Source organism: Gavia stellata, chromosome 20, assembly GCF_030936135.1.
Source record: "Gavia stellata isolate bGavSte3 chromosome 20, bGavSte3.hap2, whole genome shotgun sequence".
Lineage (NCBI taxonomy): Eukaryota > Metazoa > Chordata > Aves > Gaviiformes > Gaviidae > Gavia > Gavia stellata.
In genome coordinates this window covers 14,142,642-14,161,818 of record NC_082613.1, presented here as the reverse complement: position 1 = coordinate 14,161,818, position 19,177 = coordinate 14,142,642, and the positions used below count along the sequence as shown (strand labels likewise).

Genomic DNA, 19,177 nt, shown 5'->3' with positions numbered 1-19,177 from the left:
GTGTGGTTTGGTGGTATTTTTTTTTTTTTTTTGAAAGATTGACTTCCTTGTGCATCCGTGCTTTTCAATCCTTTACAAAATGCATATATATCATATAAACACAGGGAAAAAAACATTTTTGTGGGAGAAAGTTTCTGGTATCCGTTGATATAAATTTAGAATATACGGCTGTTCAGCTGCACAGAATTGATCAAAATGTTTATCTGGCTCATCTGAGTGTCACACTGCTGTGGCATGGAAAAGGGAAAGTCAATAGGTTAGAAGTGAGGCATGGCTTTTCAAACTCAATCTTCTGTGAACTGCGAGAGGCCAGTGGAGAAATACATTTGTAGCATGCCTTGGCAGCAGCATCAGAACCGAAAGTGTCAAGAGGGCTGCATTTGATTAAAAATTATCATGCCTGGCTGCTGACACACAGATTTTTTCCCCCCCAGAATCTTAGTATTTTCTGCAGCTTTTTCTGAGTGTGTCTGCACACACATAAAGGAGACCCTTTAAACAGAATTGAATCAAATAACTCTCATAATGTTTTTCCTTATTGCTAACATTTGTCACCTTGATGCATCGGCGAAGAGATGAGTTGAGACACAATGTGCGGTAAAATAACTGCTTGATGAATCCAAATGTGAGTTCAACATCAAGTGCCATGGTTAATATGATGCAAGCTTCCAGGTTAACAAACTCATAAATTGCCTTAATATATATTTCTCTCCCTAATTCAGCCTGGCCTTCTCCTCCTGGAAGAATAATTGTCCTTGTTGCATTGTTTCTAGTCGAGATGTTGCTGTTATGCTAACAAGCCTAATTCATCTGAGCTCTGAAAATTGGGTTTTCTTAAGACATTACAACCTTCAAAAGTTTATGGTGCCAAGATGCAGGGTTCACAGGTATAGATTGGTACGAAGTGGGTAGGAGCCATGTAGGCAAACATCAGCTGAGAATTTGGTCCATTGTTGTGGTTTTTGTATTGAATGTGCCTTTGGGGGACTGTATGCGGTAGGAGAGCCTCGATGCTGCTTGAAGTGTGAATATGCTTTTGTTTAGAGTGACTGTTTTATCACAAGGTTATAAAATAATAAAAACAAAATAGTATTTTTATTTTGAAGTTCTCTAATTAAAGTGGTTCTAGTTGGCCCTGAATCTATTTGTGTATATACCTTGCAATTTTAATCTCCTTTCTTTCTGTTACCTAACAACGAGCATAAAAATAGCTAGTTTGAGTTCTTCAGGTGAATGTTTTGTTTTCTGGCTTCTGAGAGAATCACAGACTTTTCTCATGGGACTGAAAAAGCCAGGCAAAACCACTCTTTCTTCTCCTTTTGCTTTCCTCTGTAGGCTCCTTCATGATGGTGAACAGCTCTGGGCGGGCATCTGGGCAGAAAGCTCACTTGCTCTTGCCTACGCTGAAGGAAAATGACACGCATTGCATCGACTTCCACTATTACTTGTCCAGCAGAGACCGTTCCAGTCCGGGCTCTCTGAATGTCTACGTGAAGGTGAACGGAGGGCCACAGGGCAATCCCATATGGAACGTCTCGGGGGTTGTTACAGAAGGATGGGTGAAAGCAGAACTTGCCATCAGTACCTTTTGGCCACATTTTTATCAGGTATGAGTTTGTAATATTTTTCTCTCTTTTTTTTTTGAACATTTGGCTAGGTATGAGCTAGGCTATTGTTAGCAATAGGTATTCTGAAAATCAAATTCCATCCCCCTTCCCCGCCCCAAATTTTTCCTATCAGAATGAGTTTACATACAGCAGTTTTTCAGCAGGAGGGTTATAGGCATCTTGACATATTTCTTTCCACGTCACCCTTTTCCTTCAGCTGTTGTCAGCTCACAGAGTGCTGGATAGACTGCTGGGAGTCCGATTATTGGCAAGTTAAGACCCACTTGTTTATCATAAAATCGGCACATAAACAGACTTGTATTGGGACTTCCCATGGCACTATGTAAACTGGGTGCCTAGATGTGTAACTGTATCTCTGCATAAATTTGCCTGAACTATTTTTGGCCTTTGCTTGGTTCCATAAGAAGGAACATTTGTTCACTCAGCTTTGCATCTGGACTTTTCCTGTACCCGTATGAGGGGTGTACGTACATCAGCTACTACTAAAATCTCGTACCATGTTATTAACATGAGTATACTCTTCGCCAGATCCTCTATTCCTCTTCTTTTTAGCACTGCTTGTAGCATAGCTTTACTTGTTCTGTTAGGACTTTTTTTTTTAAAGCAAGCACAAAGTTGAGGAATGTTATGGGTCAGTTGTTTTTTGATTATATTACTTTTACAGCTACTTGTTAGTGGTCCGCTTAAAACTTTATGTGGCAACTTTGCAGTCACTGTTTCTGTTTTAGTTAGATAAGACTGCACACAATGGACCCACATACTTCTTGTTAGGTGTTGAAGGCATGGTTTTGTCTTGTTTTATACTCAAGACAAAAAAAAAAAGCCTGGGAGGTAATTGCACTCTAAACTTTGCAGGAAAAGCTGATATACATATGATACTAATAAAAGACATGAGTGAGATAGGAGTTATGATACAATAAACTATGAAAAGGCAGCAAATAGTCTGTGGATAGAAAACAGCAGGTAGAAAAGCCTGCTTTTTCTTTTTTTTTTTTTTTGCTTCTAATAACTGGGTAGGAGGTCTATAAAATCTGAGCTGAAGTAGAATGCTTTAATGTTCTGCCTCTGAAAAAGTTGGGGATAGCAGCAGAATACATAGAGCACACTGTGCAGCGTGAGAGGAAGGGATAAAGAGATGTAAATGCATGGACAGCGGTGTTTTAAGGGCTGTGCACAACTTGTCACTTTTTCTGAATTCTTATGAAAGTGCTTATACTCCATTCATATTAACATGAACCTGGTCATGAACCAGAATTTGCTTCATAGTAGGTGCTCCACAGAGATAACAGAAATCCTCTTTCACCCTGATAATCAGTGCTTGAAAAACCTGGAAAAGACAGTCTGACCTCACACTAAGAAAGATCCTACTCTTAGATATACCAAGAGTAGACTTCCTGAGCCTGCCTTACTTCTTTTGCAAGTCCTTTTGCAGGTCAAGTTTGCTTTTCCTGTGAAAAAAAAATCCTTTAAATCAAACAAGAATTTTTCACTGCAGCACAAAAATGAACAGATTGGAAGGCAGCAATAACTGCCTAAGAGCAGTTCCTTCCTAGAAAACGCAAGGGTTTTCTTTTTTAGTTTTTGATGAACAGGGGTTTCCTTCTGCTTATATTTGTATTCTTATTCCTTAGTGTGGCTTTTAAAATTTGAGATCTGTCCCACTATTATGGGGGATCTAATAGACTGATCTATCATCAGTCCCTGATTTTATAAGCCATCTTCTGTTGATGGGCTGCAGTCCTCTACATTTAATCAAGATTTTTAAAAAAAAAAACACCAACAAAATTTTAAGCTTGCAAAAGTGAAGAGGAAAACACAATGAAGGACTTAGACAAAATTATTGTTATTTGGCAGCCTCAAGTAAGTAACACTTCTGGCTAAAGGAGTCTGGAGGTGGCAGGATGACAAAAGCTTGGGTGTACTGTTGCCTAGGGAGTGTCTCATTTCACACTCACCATCTCAGATGTGCCATTGGAGTGTTATTTGTCAGCTTTAAATCAAAATTGCATGTTTGGAGAACTCTTTGTATGCAAGAGGCCTGAAAGCATGTTCTGTATTTCAAAAGCACCAGGTAACACAGGAAAAAATAACATTTTTCCTAAATAAATGAAATCTGTGTCAGGCAAAATGTGGATTATTCTCTTAATGCACAGAAGCCAAACCATCCTGAATTGCAGCGTGCATCGAAAATTCAGTCAGGCAAAAAATGTGAAACTATCTGCCCTGGGTCTGAGGCTTCGACAAATACTTTGAGCTTTGGAGATGTGACTACTGGAAAACTAGTCACCAAGCCGATTGCCAGAGGTCATGTTTTAGGTCTGGCAGATCTATGCAAGGGTCATATGAGTCATCTGGATCCTAAAGCACTCTGCTGAGATATAAACATAGGGATGGTGGAGATTTATATTGTCTACCCTAGAGTTACTCGTACTTGGATTCCCAGCCTGCAGATGTTTCTAGTGTAGCGAGAAAAAGCTGTAATAGTTTGTGGAGAAAGCTAATACATGTAATCTTGAATTACTGCTTGCCATAAGGATGAACTTAGTCCCAGAATGCACCAAGGGCAGCACTAGAGTCTGCCAGGAAGAGTTTTTTTGATGTATAGCAAGGAACGTTATTGATCCATGCCTGAAGAAAGCTGTTGTACCACAACAGATGAGCCAGGCTACATTGCTAACACAGACATTGTTGGTGTATAGCAGCAGTGAATTCTAGGATTGTTTATTGGTAAGGAAAATGAAATGACTTAGTATTTTCAGTTCTCAGGAGCGTTTAAGAATGTTTTTTAAGAGTAAATCTTTGCATTTTGTCATCTGCATTAATTTCTGAGAAGTTCCTTGAATGTAAAGCATTGTTAAATGCCTATGTCTCAACCATTATACTACATTTCCAACTGAAGTTAAAAGGACATTAGAGAGATTCAGTGTGAAATTTGAGGCCCATATGCATGGGTTCCTTCATTTTCCTCATGTTGGCTCTCAATTCCCTGTTTTCAGGAAAACCTGGGTGCTACTGTGCTCCTCGCTTTGATAGGGCTGAGTGCTGCAAAATACAGAAAAAGCCAACAATGTGGAAGTTTGAACTGGGAAATAACAAGAATATCTGAGTGTAAAGCGGAACAGATAATAAAATATTCTGTCAAAACAATATTGTGTGAATTGAAAGGAATCCTCCACTCTTCTCTGTGGATTCTGCACCAGCGTGCATGGGTTTTTTAGGAGCTGACTTGGTTATTACTACCAGATTAAGTTATATTGTGCTGTATTAAAGACTGTACATGTCGGTAATTAACAGAAGACAATTCTCTATGTATCAGTGCTTACTTTTGCTACACGCTAATGCCAAAGCCTTGGAGAACTTCTCTTTCCAAGTTCTTGGCTTGCAGGAAATTGAGTATTAGTTCATTGTGGCTTATAGCTTCTCACAAATGCAAAACTAAAATAAGGTTTTGTAGCTGTAATGTTGCACTTTAATTCTGAAGGGAGTCGCAGTAGTTGCTTACGTGACCTTCCCAGTAAGTATAATTTTTATCATGAATGACATTTAATTTCTAAAATAAATTATAATTTCCATACTAAGGACTTGCTTTATACTCTTATTTTATGCAGTCCATAAAAAGCCTATCAAGAACCTTGATAACACAAACCACTTGTTGATGGTTTTTGGATTATTTTATCTTCCTAAGACTTGCTTCCTCCTAGGGTTCCTTGGACAGCCTAGTTTTTTGTCCACCCTCCTCTGCAGCAGAACTTTGTTTCTACATATGGTTAGCACTTGAGATTTTCTTAGTTTATATCTTTGCCTGTTAATTTTTGTGTTCTACTTGTTTATATCATGTTTTTTTTCTAATGGATGTATTTCAGAAGATCTCACATTTGGATGGGTTTTGAATTGGGGGAGCAGATCTGCAGTCATGGAAATATGGGTAGAAACTACGTTCTGGAAGCCCAAATGCAAAGCAAAATGATTAACAGCAATTCTGTACGTTTAGTAAGGGACATATTGGTCTAATTTCATAGCCAGGGCATGCAGTGATCAGCGTTTGGGCAGTTGAATCTTTTACTGTATTACATCTTCTGATGGAGAGAAGGAGATGAAGAAGAGGCTAAACAGTGACAGACTGGGAATACCAGCTTTTATTTAGAATGAAAATAAGTGTTGAAAACTGGCTTTAAGTAGTTAACTTTGTGTTCTAGTAATGTATTTTAGAGGTTACAAATTGCTGAAATACTTTCTCCTGCAAAACAAGTAGCTGCATTGGAATACTGCTCTAATGGTAATAACTGTGCCAGCTGAACATGTTAATTAAGTCTGTCCTTGAAAATATTGTTGTATACCCATGCAAAAATGAGCAATTTAGTACAGTGTGAACATTACTTTAGTAAGAGGGGATGAAACTGGGGACATCCCTTTCAAATGCAGGGGACAGCATCCATTACATCTTTTTTTTAAAAAAAAAAAGTAAAGGATAGCACCTCATTCCTTTCGGAAGAGAATCACTAACTTGAGAGGTAGCATTACCAAGATATTAAGTAATCAGTCTGCATTTTTCTTTTTTGTATTGCAGTTAAACATTTCTAAATTTCTTGTTCCTCATAGAATATCTCAAGTTGGAAGGGACCCATAAGGATCATCAAGTCCAACTCCCTGCTCCTCGCAGGACTACCTAGAACTAAACCATATGACAAAGAGCGTCATCCACAGACGCTCTGTGAACTCTGATAGTCTTGGTGCCGTGACCCTGGGGAGCCTGTTCCAGGGATCGACCACCCTCTTAGTGACGAACCTTTTCCTATGTCCAACCTGAACTTCCCCTGACACATCTTCATTCTGTTCCCTTGTGTTCTGTTGCTGGGCACCAGAGAGAGGAGATGAGCACCTCCCACTCTGCTGCCCCGCTTGAGGAAGTTGTAGACTGCCATGAGGTCACAGCCTACAACTCATGTCCTACTATCCTTTAGTTGTTGGGCGAACTGCGCAGTATTTAATACTATTTTCTCCTGAATTTTTAGTTAGCTTATTTGGCAGTAGTTAACTTAGTTTTAACGATCTCTTGATCATTTTTTTTTTTAGGTTTTCTTTATTCCGCACTGTCGATTTTCAGATAGCCTGTATATTTTTAGTAACAGGACACTTCAAATCAGGGCAGTTTTCCAGGTAAAAACACAAAGCCAGAGGGAAGAATGAGATTTTTGTTCATCTGTAATTGACTATCTGTCTATTCAGACCCAAATTAGTGGAACACTTTCATTATCAGGATACATAAATAAAATAGAAAGTGCTAGTTAGCATGCCTTTAATGTAGAGAAATACTACATGTGGTTTTTAAGAATATTCATTCTCAGACCGTGCTAGTTCAATCCAGGGAAAGGCATGAACAACTTTATTGTATCTGGGAGAATCTTATTACAGTCCAGTAACTAGAATCCAGGGTCATCTGTTGCTCATAATTCGCTTTCTAATGCTTCAATGACATGCATGCCAAATCAAGGTTTTTCTCCAGAAGAATCCATGCAGGTTTATTGATTCAATAAGAGAATTTTATCTCATGTACAGCATTCTCCACCTTCCCGAGGCATACTGAGAACAAGATGTCAGATGATTATCCGCTTAATGTTCTTGGACTGGTGCTTAAAGTGAATATAGGTGTGTATGTACACAGGGTATTTTTTGCTCTTCCAAATGAAAGAAGCACATAGTTGTCTTTAATCCTAATGAACGTTGCTCTAACTTTTTGTTTTCCACATCAAACAGGTTTTCAGTCTTTGGTATGCATGTACGTACTGAATTGCCTTGGTATCCCTTCATTATTAATGATGAAATGCCTTGAATGACTCAGATATTGGAATAAGAGCAGAGTGGGGTGACTGGCCAAATGACTAGTGTAGCTATTCTTTTTAAGAAAACTTTTTCTTATTTTGTATTTCAGGTGATATTTGAATCTGTCTCTTTGAAAGGACATCCAGGGTACATAGCTGTGGATGAAGTCAGAGTTCTCGCCCATCCATGCAGTGAGCACTCTTTGTTTTTCTAACCGTTATCACTGTGTTATATACCAGGCTTTTCAGTCTAAAGGAATGATTTACCTAATTTGGTCAGCACTAAAATGTCATCTTGTATCCCTCTGAGACACCTAAAGATAATCAGCCTTGTAGAATTACATGACTTTGCAAGTTGTACAAAAGGCAAAACTGCTCTCAGTCTATAGCTAGCGCCAGGACATCTGTGGAAATCTGTCTTCCTCTCTTGTTGTGAGAACATAAAACTGATTGTTTTATTATTTCTGAATCCGATTGCTGTAGAAAACAATCTAAAAAGCTTCTGATAATGTCCTGTGTAGTTAACTTAAGAAACAAACAAATTGTTTCAGTATTTCCTTGGTAAAGGACATATCCCAAAGGTGTGTGTCTCTCAACAAATGTTAAACCTGCTCAGCACCCCGGTAAAGATATTAAAAATAAACCTCATTCAGTCAATACACTTGCACAGGAGTAGAAACTAATGCAGGTTCATTACGCTGTTCAAAAATATTAGTGCGGTCTTTCTTCTATCACAGTAATAACAGTAAGCTTAGATTTTTTGTTTTCCCTATTTAAAGAAACCTTGAGCCTCAATCTTTGAGTCTGAACTTGTTTGGTTTCTCTATGCATCTACAGTGTGGCTTGAGGACTTTGTGTGTCTATATTTTATATCTAGTATACAGTTTCTTCTAAAGATTTTATTTTTTAACAGCCCCTCTCACTAGTTCATAGTTTTAGTAAGTCAGTGACAGCTGCTTACAAAAAAAATGATGGATGAAATCGATGGGGTGAAATCAACTGGTTTTCTTGCAATACAGAATTTCAAAGAATAGCTGCCATTCAATGTGACAGACATGGTTCTGCTCAAGTTTAACAGGACATTTCTGATAACTGCAGTATGGTTAATTGCTGTTTAACTAAATTATATTTGTATTTACCATGTGCTCATTGCTCAGGCCTTTGGGTGCATTTACTTCATTAAGAAATACTTACAATCTGTATTAACCAGATGTTGCTGATAACTGGTAGCATCCAAGCAAGTCCCCCAAATGGTCTGCGTGCGTTCCACAGCATGTTGGGTGATGACTGATCCCTTTTCTGGGAAACAGCCCACTGAACAAACTGTGGGGCAAAGCCTAGACAAGAAAATTATGGGATTTAAAGAAAAGAGACAGGATGCTGTGTTACACCCCTGCTTAATCAAGTATTTAAACTGATTTTAAATGCATTTCTCCAAGCGTATGCAGGTCCCTCTTCAAAATTAAGTGCATTCTTGGTGACTCAAAACTGAAATGACTCAAACAGTTAACTACTTCATGTTGAATCAGTTTGCAACCTGCAGCATACAGAAGTCATTACAAGCTGCAAGTTGTCTTCAGTCTTTGTAAATGCTTCTCCTGCCTGATTCCCAGTGTTGCTTGTGTTGTTCAGCAATGACAGCCAACAGGGTAGATGTCACCAGGGTGTGTTCCGTGGATTTGTACAGGCTTTGCCCCTCGTATACGTTTTACAATTGTTATAACTCAAAACACAGGGACCATGAAGCTCCTGATGACCCTGGAGGTTACTGAAATGATTGGTGTTATTTCTTCATTTCTGCTTTACCGTCATAGATGACAGTATAGCAGGCAATCCCAAGTATCAGAAAAAGGGAGGGAAATGCCCTTAATGACACAGTAACGGAGAAAAATAAACATCTTCATGGTGTTGCCTTTTTTTTTGGCCTGTTTTTGTCCTGTGAAACAATGCACTGGAGTGTGAATTTTCATTATGGTAAAAGCTTGTTGGCTGTGTGTTGATGAGCACTTGCTATCCTAGGACAGGCCTAGGCTCCGGAAGCTGGGCTCACCTGAGGACTAACCTGAGTTTGGGATTGGTGTGACTGCACTCACCCAGGCTACGCAGTTTCATATTTGGAGCTGGCTTGTGTCTGCCCATCTTAGACTGCAGGCAGAAATTACTAGTGTTAGCCTGCAAATATTTTGTAGCACATTCTGATTGTCACCCAGAGGTAGTTTTCCAGTGAACTTTGACGCAAATTACTGATCCCCAGAAAGCACGATGGTACGGAGTCACTACCTTCCAGGAGCTGTCTGCAAACTGAGCGTGCGGTGAATGGGATACAGAAGCTAGATAAAAACATTTGGCACAGTGTATAGGCATGCGTTCTCTGTTCATATGTCTATAGTAGACAAATACTTACATGTCAGGCTTCACGCACAGACCGAGATGCCCACCTCCTTTTGAAGCTGTTTGATACCAGTAGAGAAAGATGGGTCGTTATGTCCTCTGAAATTATGTATTTCATCAGTGTCTAATCGTACTAGAAGATGTAAAGATGAAATTGAAAAACTCTGACTTTTAGAGTCTTATAAGGCTGTTCAGTGTGTCCTACTATAAGTTTTCAAATGGTGCACAAACTTTCTTCTGAAGGCCAGCAAGAACTATGTTCATTTAAAAGTGTCAGATTCACTACTGTGAGTTATTATGTTCTTGTGAGTTAACTTACAGAGGTAAATGAGTCTGGTATTTAGTCAAAAAGATAATCCTCTGATCTAGTTCCTTTGTGAATAAATGCGATGTCTGCATTTTAATATCAGTGGTTTAATATTGAATTAATACTAAATTTAGTATTAGCAAACACTGATATCGGTGACCTTAAACTAATACAGTGATACAATACTGTCAGTTATGAAAATTTCATTTAATATCTGATTTGATATTAATGACACATTATTATTCTAAAGGTCTAGGATGCATTTGATAGTCAATAAAACAAAAAGGAAAAAAAAGACCCTTGTGAAAATTTGGTTTGGGTCAGTCATGCTTGACAAGCGCAGAAGCATTTGATTTTTTTTTTGACCTTTTTAGAAACACAGTTTTCTGAAGAAAAGAAATTACTCAATTATTCTTTATAGCAAGCAGTAAGCATTTGTGCTGATGACCATGAACTTGTGTTGTGATTTGATCTGTTTTTTCAGATGTGCCAGAGCTCTGTATGATCCCTTAGGCTATCCTCTGTCAGATCGATCATCCACCTCACTGCAGTGAATAGTTAAATACTGAAGGACAGCTTTATTTTGCAAAATCACTTTGTCAAGGATAGGCCCTAATGCTTTGCTGAGTGCTTATATCTGTGTTGGTGTACCACAGTCAATTACCGCCTTGCTCTACCCTTGCAATACTTTGTGTCTTTTGTTAGGAAAAGCACCTCATTTCCTACGACTTCAGAACGTGGAGGTTAATGTGGGACAGAACGCGACATTCCAGTGCATTGCTGGGGGGAAGTGGTCGCAGCATGACAAACTCTGGCTCCAGGTGAAGTAATGCGCTTTTTTTTGTGGTTGGTTGGTTGGTTTTGGTTTTTTTACTTTTTTAATAAAATAAGTAGATAGAGAAAGACTGGGTAGTAGGACAAAATCTTTTCATCAAGATCCTTTGAGAACTGCCTTACATTGTTTCTAGGTGAGAGTTTAAGGTGGCAAAGTACAGAATGGTGATGCAGAAAATGGAAAAAATGGCCAGTGACAGCAAAATTTTGGTTTCAAACAAATGCCCGTGCACCTGCAAGCGCTCAGTCATAAAGCGGAAGAGACAGAACAAGTGGAATAATTCTTCATTTCTGCTGAACTATGCAATCTTCTTTCCTCTCGCCCTCTAAAAATGTCCTCCGCCCTGACTCAGTAACAATATGTTCGGAAGGAAATCTGCTCTAAGGTCTGAGGTTACTACCTGGATGGTGAAAACAGGCAAAACCAGTTTGTACCCACTGTGTTTCTTCCCCCCCCAGTTTTCCTTGGCTGCATTGATAGCAGATTATTCCTTTTAGTCACTCATTAAAAGACCAAAACATTTCCTCTTTTAATGTCTGTATTTTCACCTACTGGTTGGTCTTGAAAGACAGGGTCATGCTAGTCAGGTGGGTGTAGTAACAACCTTAAGAACTCATTTTTGGTTCTAGAGTATCAAACTGAAGGTGTAGAATGCATGTTTCCCACTGAAGAATAAAATTATTTCTTCTGCCCTTTGAAGTGCTCGGATACGTGGAGTCCCAACATCACCACGCCCTACACATAGAACTCTTCTAGAAGCTTTTAAAATAGTTGAGCTCTTTGCTTCTTCTAAACTTCTGTGCCATTAATCACCCAGTGTCCCAAACAAGTCGAGAGGATATGTGCATGTATATAGGGCCAACACAAACTTTCAGAATGCTTAAGACGGTCAACAGTTTTTATTCTCAGCTTGGACTGATGTGACTGAGGGCCTGACCACCCCATATTTGTAACATCTGAGGCAGGCCTTCGTCATGGTTGCTATGGCATTTGTAGTCAAATAACAGATTTTCTCAAACTTTTTTATTGACTTCAGACATTTTAATAAACTTTAAAAATAACAATTTCAAATCTAGTTGAAATACTAGGGGAGGAATCAGTTTACCTAATCACAAAAATGGAAGTTAGTACTGGGAAAAAGGCTTGACTTGGTGTGAAGTGCAGTCAGCAGCATGTGAAAATGACTTGACAGTCACTTTAATTGTACTCTCATCACAGCTGTTCTCCTAAAAATTACATTTTTATCTGAAATTTATTAACCTGTGGTGTACTTTTAGCATCCACTGAGATATATTTTTGGCTTATTCTTTTATCTTTTTTGAGTTCTTTCAGCGAAATCTTTCCACAGTTAATGACTAGATGTGTGGAAAAACACTTCTGACCTGAAGCAGTATGAACTTTTCCCTGTGAGAAGCAGGGGTTTGGGAGGAAATCGTTACTGTTGCTACTGGAATCCTTTTTTCCATTCCCTAAAATTGAAATATTTAATAAAAATAGCCCTGGAAACACCCCCAAAAACTTGATTACTGGAAATCGGCAAAAGAATGGTGTGTTTTCCTTTGAAACTCCTAATGAAGTAGACCAACTGAGCAAGTTCAGGTGTTTATGCTGTGGAGAACTTCTATTTCTAGCTAATTCTTCATCTGTCCCTTTTCCACTTGGGAAAATGTAGTCTGGCATTGGTAGAGAGGTTTACTGAGGAATGTTGGACATGGAAGGATGTCTGCTCATCCAACCAATTTATATAAATTGGTCCAGAATCAAAGTTTTACATCTGAAAATGCCAAATTCAGAAAATTTGTTCACTTGTAGCATTTTCCCAGGTGTACAAAGTCCATTCATTTGTAGTATTTTCATATCCTAGCCAGGCCTCTAAATACACTGTGTACAACTGCATAGTCTGAACTGTCACTCTCCAGCCTTCTCAATACATATAACACATCAAATGCCCAAATAGGTTTCAAAAATTAAATAGACATGAAAAGTTAAATGTATGTTTAAGAATATTTAAGCCCTAGCTCATACAACCTGGTAAATTTTTGAGGGGTGTGGCTAGCAGTCTTTTCTTGAAAAACTGTGCTTGTATAAAATCTAACCTAGTGATGTGAACGTGAAGGTCTGAATGATGTTAAGCATAACAAAGAATGAATGACATATGGATGCATAATCTGTGTGTCTTCATAACTCAGGTTATTTTTGTCTGCCTTTACAGCAGTGGAATGGAAGGGACACAGCATTAATGGTCACTCGAGTGGTGAACCATAGACGTTTTTCTGCCACCGTCAGTGTAGCTGACACCTCTCAACGCAGTATCAGCAAGTACCGATGTGTCATTCGTTCAGATGGTGGATCTGGAGTTTCGAATTATGCAGAATTAATAGTGAAAGGTAGGTTGCCCTTAAAGCAGCAGGTTTATGCAAGATGAGTATTTCCTCACAGATGGCATCTATGTATAAAAGTTAACATCCTGTTGGACCTTCTTCTTTCATTCATATTAAATGTAAGTAGGAAGAAAGGGTAAAAGTGACATGAATTTCAATCATTTTCTTAAAACAAATATTTGAAACTTTGTCTGCATACAAAGCATAAGCTTTGTATCATAAGCTTTTGTAGTAATGCGTAGTAGCTAAGGATACTTCTAATGCAGTCAGCTAAGCGGTTTGTCTGTCAGTCAGCTTCACCTGCCTTCCTTTGCAGTATTTTAGCAGTCATCATTAATCTTGTGATGGATCTCAGAAGTCTGCTCAAGGCTGCTGGGAGTAAATGACGGGATTGATTCTGCTGATGTCCTGAAGTACACAGTAGAAAATCAGTAGTTCTTGAAGGATGCTAGGGTTTTAGCCCAGTTATTTACTGTAATTCAAGAGCTGATACTGTGCCTGACACATGCAAGATGTGTCTTAATCTTGCCTCCATGAGACATGCAGTAACGTGCTATTTACTCTGCTGCCTTTTTTTTTTTTCTTACCCTGAGCTGTACCCCAGGGACGCTCACTGCCTCTTAGGTGGAGAGATCAGAAGGTGGCTAAGTTGCTCCTGAGACTTTCTGTGTTTGGCGTGGAGTGATGTCAAATGGGAAGAGTATGGGTCTACTTGCTGGGTGTAATTTTATTGATCTAAATGTTTTGCTTCTCTGCGAAAATGGAGGGCTGCTGTAGAAACAAGATCTGTTTTGTCCACTGTAGTACTTTCTGCCAACTTACTCTGTCATTTGATGATCAGTATACTGATGCCTTTACAATGCCTTAAATACAGAGTGGTGTGTGGTGCAGATATTCAGACTACACGGATCATGAAGAGAAAGCTCTTATTGGATGCCAGGTGCTTTTAATTCCCACTTGGTGATTTTGCATCTTGTTCAAATCCGGAGGAATTAATTCATGATTAAAATGGAATTGAGTTGCCAGGAGTAGCGTATCTCATATTGTATCATAGCTAAAGAGAGGGAAGGCAATCTTCCAGAGCAACCAAATGTCAGAATATGCAAAGTTGAGTAGGTGCCTGACACTTGCATGTTCAACAATATAAGAAGGGAAAAAATAGAAGAGTAAGTTATAAACAGGAATAGTTGGATGTCCACCAGGAGAGACGTTGATAGATTCATTGCTGGATTACTCGGGCAGACACCTAGCTAGAAGAAATTTTAGGAGAGTAATATTTTTATGGGAAGGTACACGCCTCTGCTCCTTGCTCCTGTTTAGTAAGCAGGTAAGGTGAAGTAGTTCATTTGAGGTTGGTTTGATGCAGCACAGTGACACACTGGGATTGCATGGATGAGTGCTTCTAAACAGTCTGGCTAATTTTAGTGTGGATAATAGCAAATTTGTAATGCATGCACACAGGCTGAAATGAAAGCAAATTGGAATTGTTTAATTCTGAAGTGATGTTTATTGAATTGCATTAATGTACTTGGGTATACGTTAAATTAGTCTGTAATTGAAGTTTTGCTCAATAGATAGTCCTGCCCCTAAACCCACTAAATCCAAGTTAATAGTCTGCTTCTCATGTGATGCTTTCTCTTGATTGGTTGAACATAAAATCATAGGGGATTTCTTCAACAAAGGTTAAGGTTTAAAACTATATCTGTGTATCTTTTTAATGTAAAGATCTGTTTGCTTCCCTATGCATAAGATGTTTTATTGTAGTATTGAGAAAGGAAAGAGTAATTTACATTTCTCAATATTGAATGATAATATTTGGTACATAGAGAAAGAGAGATTTTGCTTTGAAATACACGTATTTCTACACCCTAAATTGGCACAACAGATACCTATTTCAGCAAATGAAATGATCAGTGAAATTAAACAGGCACCACCTTCTGCCACCCCCCTGCCCCAAGTCCTCCCCTTACTTGTCTATGTGGGGATCTTTACTAAGAACAGTGTATTATTGTAAAGTAATTAGTGGAAATCTTATAGAAAAGATCATACTTTATTAGTTACAAATTCTTACAGTATATTTAGTGGCAGGAGATACCTTTGTAGTACTGTGAAAATGCTTTGCTGTGGGGCTGTTTGCTGTCTATGCTAATACCTTTCTGTCTTCTGACTGTTGCAAGGCTTGTATAAATGACAATACATTTATTCTTCTCTTTGCGCTCTGGAATCATAATAGTCAAGCCAGAGAAACCTATCGTTTCTATCTGTACACCTTACCATCCTTTGGTGCTCCGGTAGAAATAGCTCTTCTCTATTTCTTATCTGTCACTGTTGCACATATAGTAATTTAATACAATTTTGTACAGGGCTGTTTTCAAAAAAAACCCAGAGATCCTACGTCTTGCTATACTGATTGCATACGAATGGAATGCTTCTTGTCTGTAATTTTCCCTTATGAGTAACTGGCATGCAGCTTTTACTTACTCTGAACTAAATGTAGGTTTTGCTTCGTAAAGAGGGTTTAAAATACTGTGGAAATTGGCTGGAATCTTATAATTTAAGGTATGTATTAATGCTAGTGTCTATCCAGGACACCTGTCGTATTATGTGAGGTTGTGAATTTTAAACTCTCTGTGTGTGGGTATGGAAGTCTGTTTGCCATTGTTTTGGATTTTTTTCCTGATCCCTTTCAGATATTCTGGATGCCTAAATTAATTACTTGATACATGGTGGTAATCCTTGGAGAACTGATAAAGAGGGAATATTACAGCATCTATAACCTATTTTTCATGAGCCAATGTTTCTGAGATTTTCACTCTCCAGGAAGTCTCTCAAAATTATTTTGTTTCTACCTGATGCAAATTCTTTTAAGGCTCATGGCATTTTCTTAGGGTCTGTTCTGCTACTACAGGGGTAGGAGTACTCAACAAAGCCCCTCTACAGACCTCCAAGGGTATGTTCTAGTTCTCCTCAATTTTTTTCTTACTTGGTTTTCAAAGTACTCAGTTAGTCAACATGGATGAAAAACAGTCTGTCTCTTAACTGAGTGGCTTTCTGTCATCCTTATGATATTTGGGACAGCTCATCCTTTATCAGTCACTCTTTTTTTTTTTTTAAGGTTTTTAGACGTGAGAAGTTGATGCCTTCAGTGACACCAGAGGGAGAGGTGGTTTCTTTTTCAGAGGTGCTTACTATTTTTTCTCTAGGTCTTTTCTAGTATGATACTCGTCACTGTAATTGCACCGTCTGTTTATTATCTTGCCAAGTACACAGTGGAAACTGCTCTAGTGATCTGAGTCTTTTCCTCATAAGTAGACACTGGAATTTAAAAAAAAAAACAAAAAAAAGCACATACACAAACACCAAACAAAAAACTACAACAAAAAACCCATCAAGTTATCAAGAGTTGAGCTACTCAGGTGTGAAGAGCATGCTAAATAATTAGACATTTAAATAAATCTATATATTTAAACTTCTCCAGTATTAAATATACTGTGCTAATTCCAGATTCACAATTACAAGGCAGACTCATCAAGGAAAACCTCTACAGGTATTTTGACTATCTCAGTATTTATTATTAGAGCTGTGTCCAGAATGGTTTCAGCTGATTATTAAACAGCAGGAAGTCCTATAAGGAGAAGGAGCTTTCTGAAGCTTAAAAGTAGTAAGAAATAAAAATATCTCTGTTCTACAGCTGAGCCTGATCTTGGGCTGGAGCTGGCCCTGGAAAGGTTGCATCAGGCCCTCCGGAGGTTTCCTTGAATAAAATAAGTGCAGTGTATAAAAGTATGTAATATGGTGTTACACGTGTACTCTAGAGTAGAGCTTGTTCCTGGGATAAAAATAGAATTGCCTTCAACGTAGTTGTTTAGGATGCTCGCGAACTCCAACATCTTTCAATTCATATAAAGCAATTACTGAGAGAGGTGGTGGCTATGAAAAAGATTCTTCAAAGATTTTGTTTGGTTTGGGTTTGTTGTTTTTTTTTAATTTGTTTTCATTCCTGATGCATGGATAGTTCTATACCCCAAGGTAGTAATGCCAAATGCACTTTTTAAAAGTAACGTAATATCCTTGCCATCGTGGGATGATATAACTCCTGTTCCTGTGGTGGTACTCAATTCCCCATGCTTCACTCAGGAGATTGGGGGTGTTGATATGAAAAGAAGGCACTGTACTGCAACTGTCCTCGTTTGCCATCAGGGTGGCTAGAAGACAGAGTCCGCTCCCTCCCTTGGAACCATTTAGGAGATAAGCTCAGCTGTGGTGTATATGCGTTTCAGATTTTACTGTTAAAGTGTTTTTTCTAGTATGCATTAATAAGTTCAGATAGGAATATTCGTTCCTTCCAGCTACTTATCAGACTCATCCAGATCTCAGAAGTTGCTGGGTAGATTTGAATTCATCTGCCTGAGTAATGCACATTAATTAAGGTCCTTGAAGTTATCACCTTGTGAACAGGAGAAAGTCTCTTGCTGGTGCTACCAACAGTATCAGTAAAGCTGTGATAATGAGGGGTCCCCTCAGGCTGCGTGCTATCTCTTTCTCTATTTTTTCCAGTTTACACAAATAGATTCAGTCTGCAGAATTTACATGTACTGTATCATGAGAAGTTAAGTATAGATTTGATAAAGCATGTAATGATGTTGCTCTTTTGAACACTACGCCAGCACAGCATGGGTTTTGTGTGTGTGCATGCGAACCATTTATGAAGGTTATGTTGGCTTTGAAATTACTGAACAAGGGAGAATGGCTTCATGGTTGTAGGGTGTCCGAAAAAGCCACTTCTGTTCCTTTGTTTCTGTGCAGTCACAGTGGTGTAGGGAATGTAATACTCCCTTCCTTGGTGTTCGCATCTGGCTGGTAATTACTTGTCGTTGCTCTGTTTAACCGTCTAGTTCGGTGTAGTCCAATAGCAGTTGCTTTAACTCGGTTTTAATCGTTAGGTGGGTGTGGATGGGGGAGATATGAAGACAAAGCCATTGTTTCACAGAAATCGGCAGTTAGCATGAACGATACGTGTTCTTTCAAAAGGAGACGTTTCCTTCTCCTTCTGTTTAACCTCCAAAATAGAACTGGGAAATGAAGCCGTTTCTTGAGAACTGATTAATGTGTACTTTATATACAGGATCCAATTTTCAGAACTGCACCGAGTGCCACGCAGACTTGCAGTCATGTTCCGGCATGTGCATTCCTTGTTTCTCATGTTTACATTAGTCAACAAGGTATAAATTAGAATAAGCATATCCAGGAAGAATACAAAGCTACAGCTGGGGTACAAGGAAAGTTTGTAAACTAATGGTGTATTGACAATTCAATCAATATTTTTTCCCCACTTTTATATCTCTTTCTTCAGTAGCCCTTCTGTTTCTGTGTAGAACAAGCAGGGAATGCTGTCTTAAACTTTATCTTGATTGTAGCCACTTGGGAAATTATAATGTCTTTCCTATCACACCACTGAATTGAGTTTCAGGAATTTCTTGAAAGATTAATGGTGTGCATCATTTGTGGGGTTTTGTTTGTTTAGGTTTTTTTGTTTGTTTTTCTTCCTGAGGCAAAAGGAAGTCCAAGAGTTCTGGTTTTGTTCTGACTGATTTTACTTGAGACTGGTAGAGAGGTAGGCAGAGGATGAATTTGCTTGGACTTGTTTTTAATGTATAGATTTCTAAGTATGATGTTATTGATGATGTATAAAGTTCTTGACTAAATACAATGCAATAATAAATGGGGAAAGATTAAAGAACAATCCTTCTGAAGCAGAAGGGACTCGAGTAAATATCCTTCAATTTTCCAAGGACGAACAGTGTTACGGAAAGCTG

General features: G+C 38.5%; 1 protein-coding gene across 1 annotated transcript in view; it reads left to right on the top strand.

The window, feature by feature from the left end:
- Positions 1 to 19,177, top strand: part of PTPRT (protein tyrosine phosphatase receptor type T) — a 460,489-nt gene that overhangs the window by 177,620 nt on the left and 263,692 nt on the right. Inside the window, exons 3-6 of the mRNA XM_059827326.1 lie at positions 1,336 to 1,607; positions 7,558 to 7,639; positions 10,851 to 10,966; positions 13,193 to 13,367. Of these exons, the coding sequence (XP_059683309.1) occupies positions 1,336 to 1,607; positions 7,558 to 7,639; positions 10,851 to 10,966; positions 13,193 to 13,367 (645 nt within the window). The remainder of the gene's footprint in view (positions 1 to 1,335; positions 1,608 to 7,557; positions 7,640 to 10,850; positions 10,967 to 13,192; positions 13,368 to 19,177) is intronic.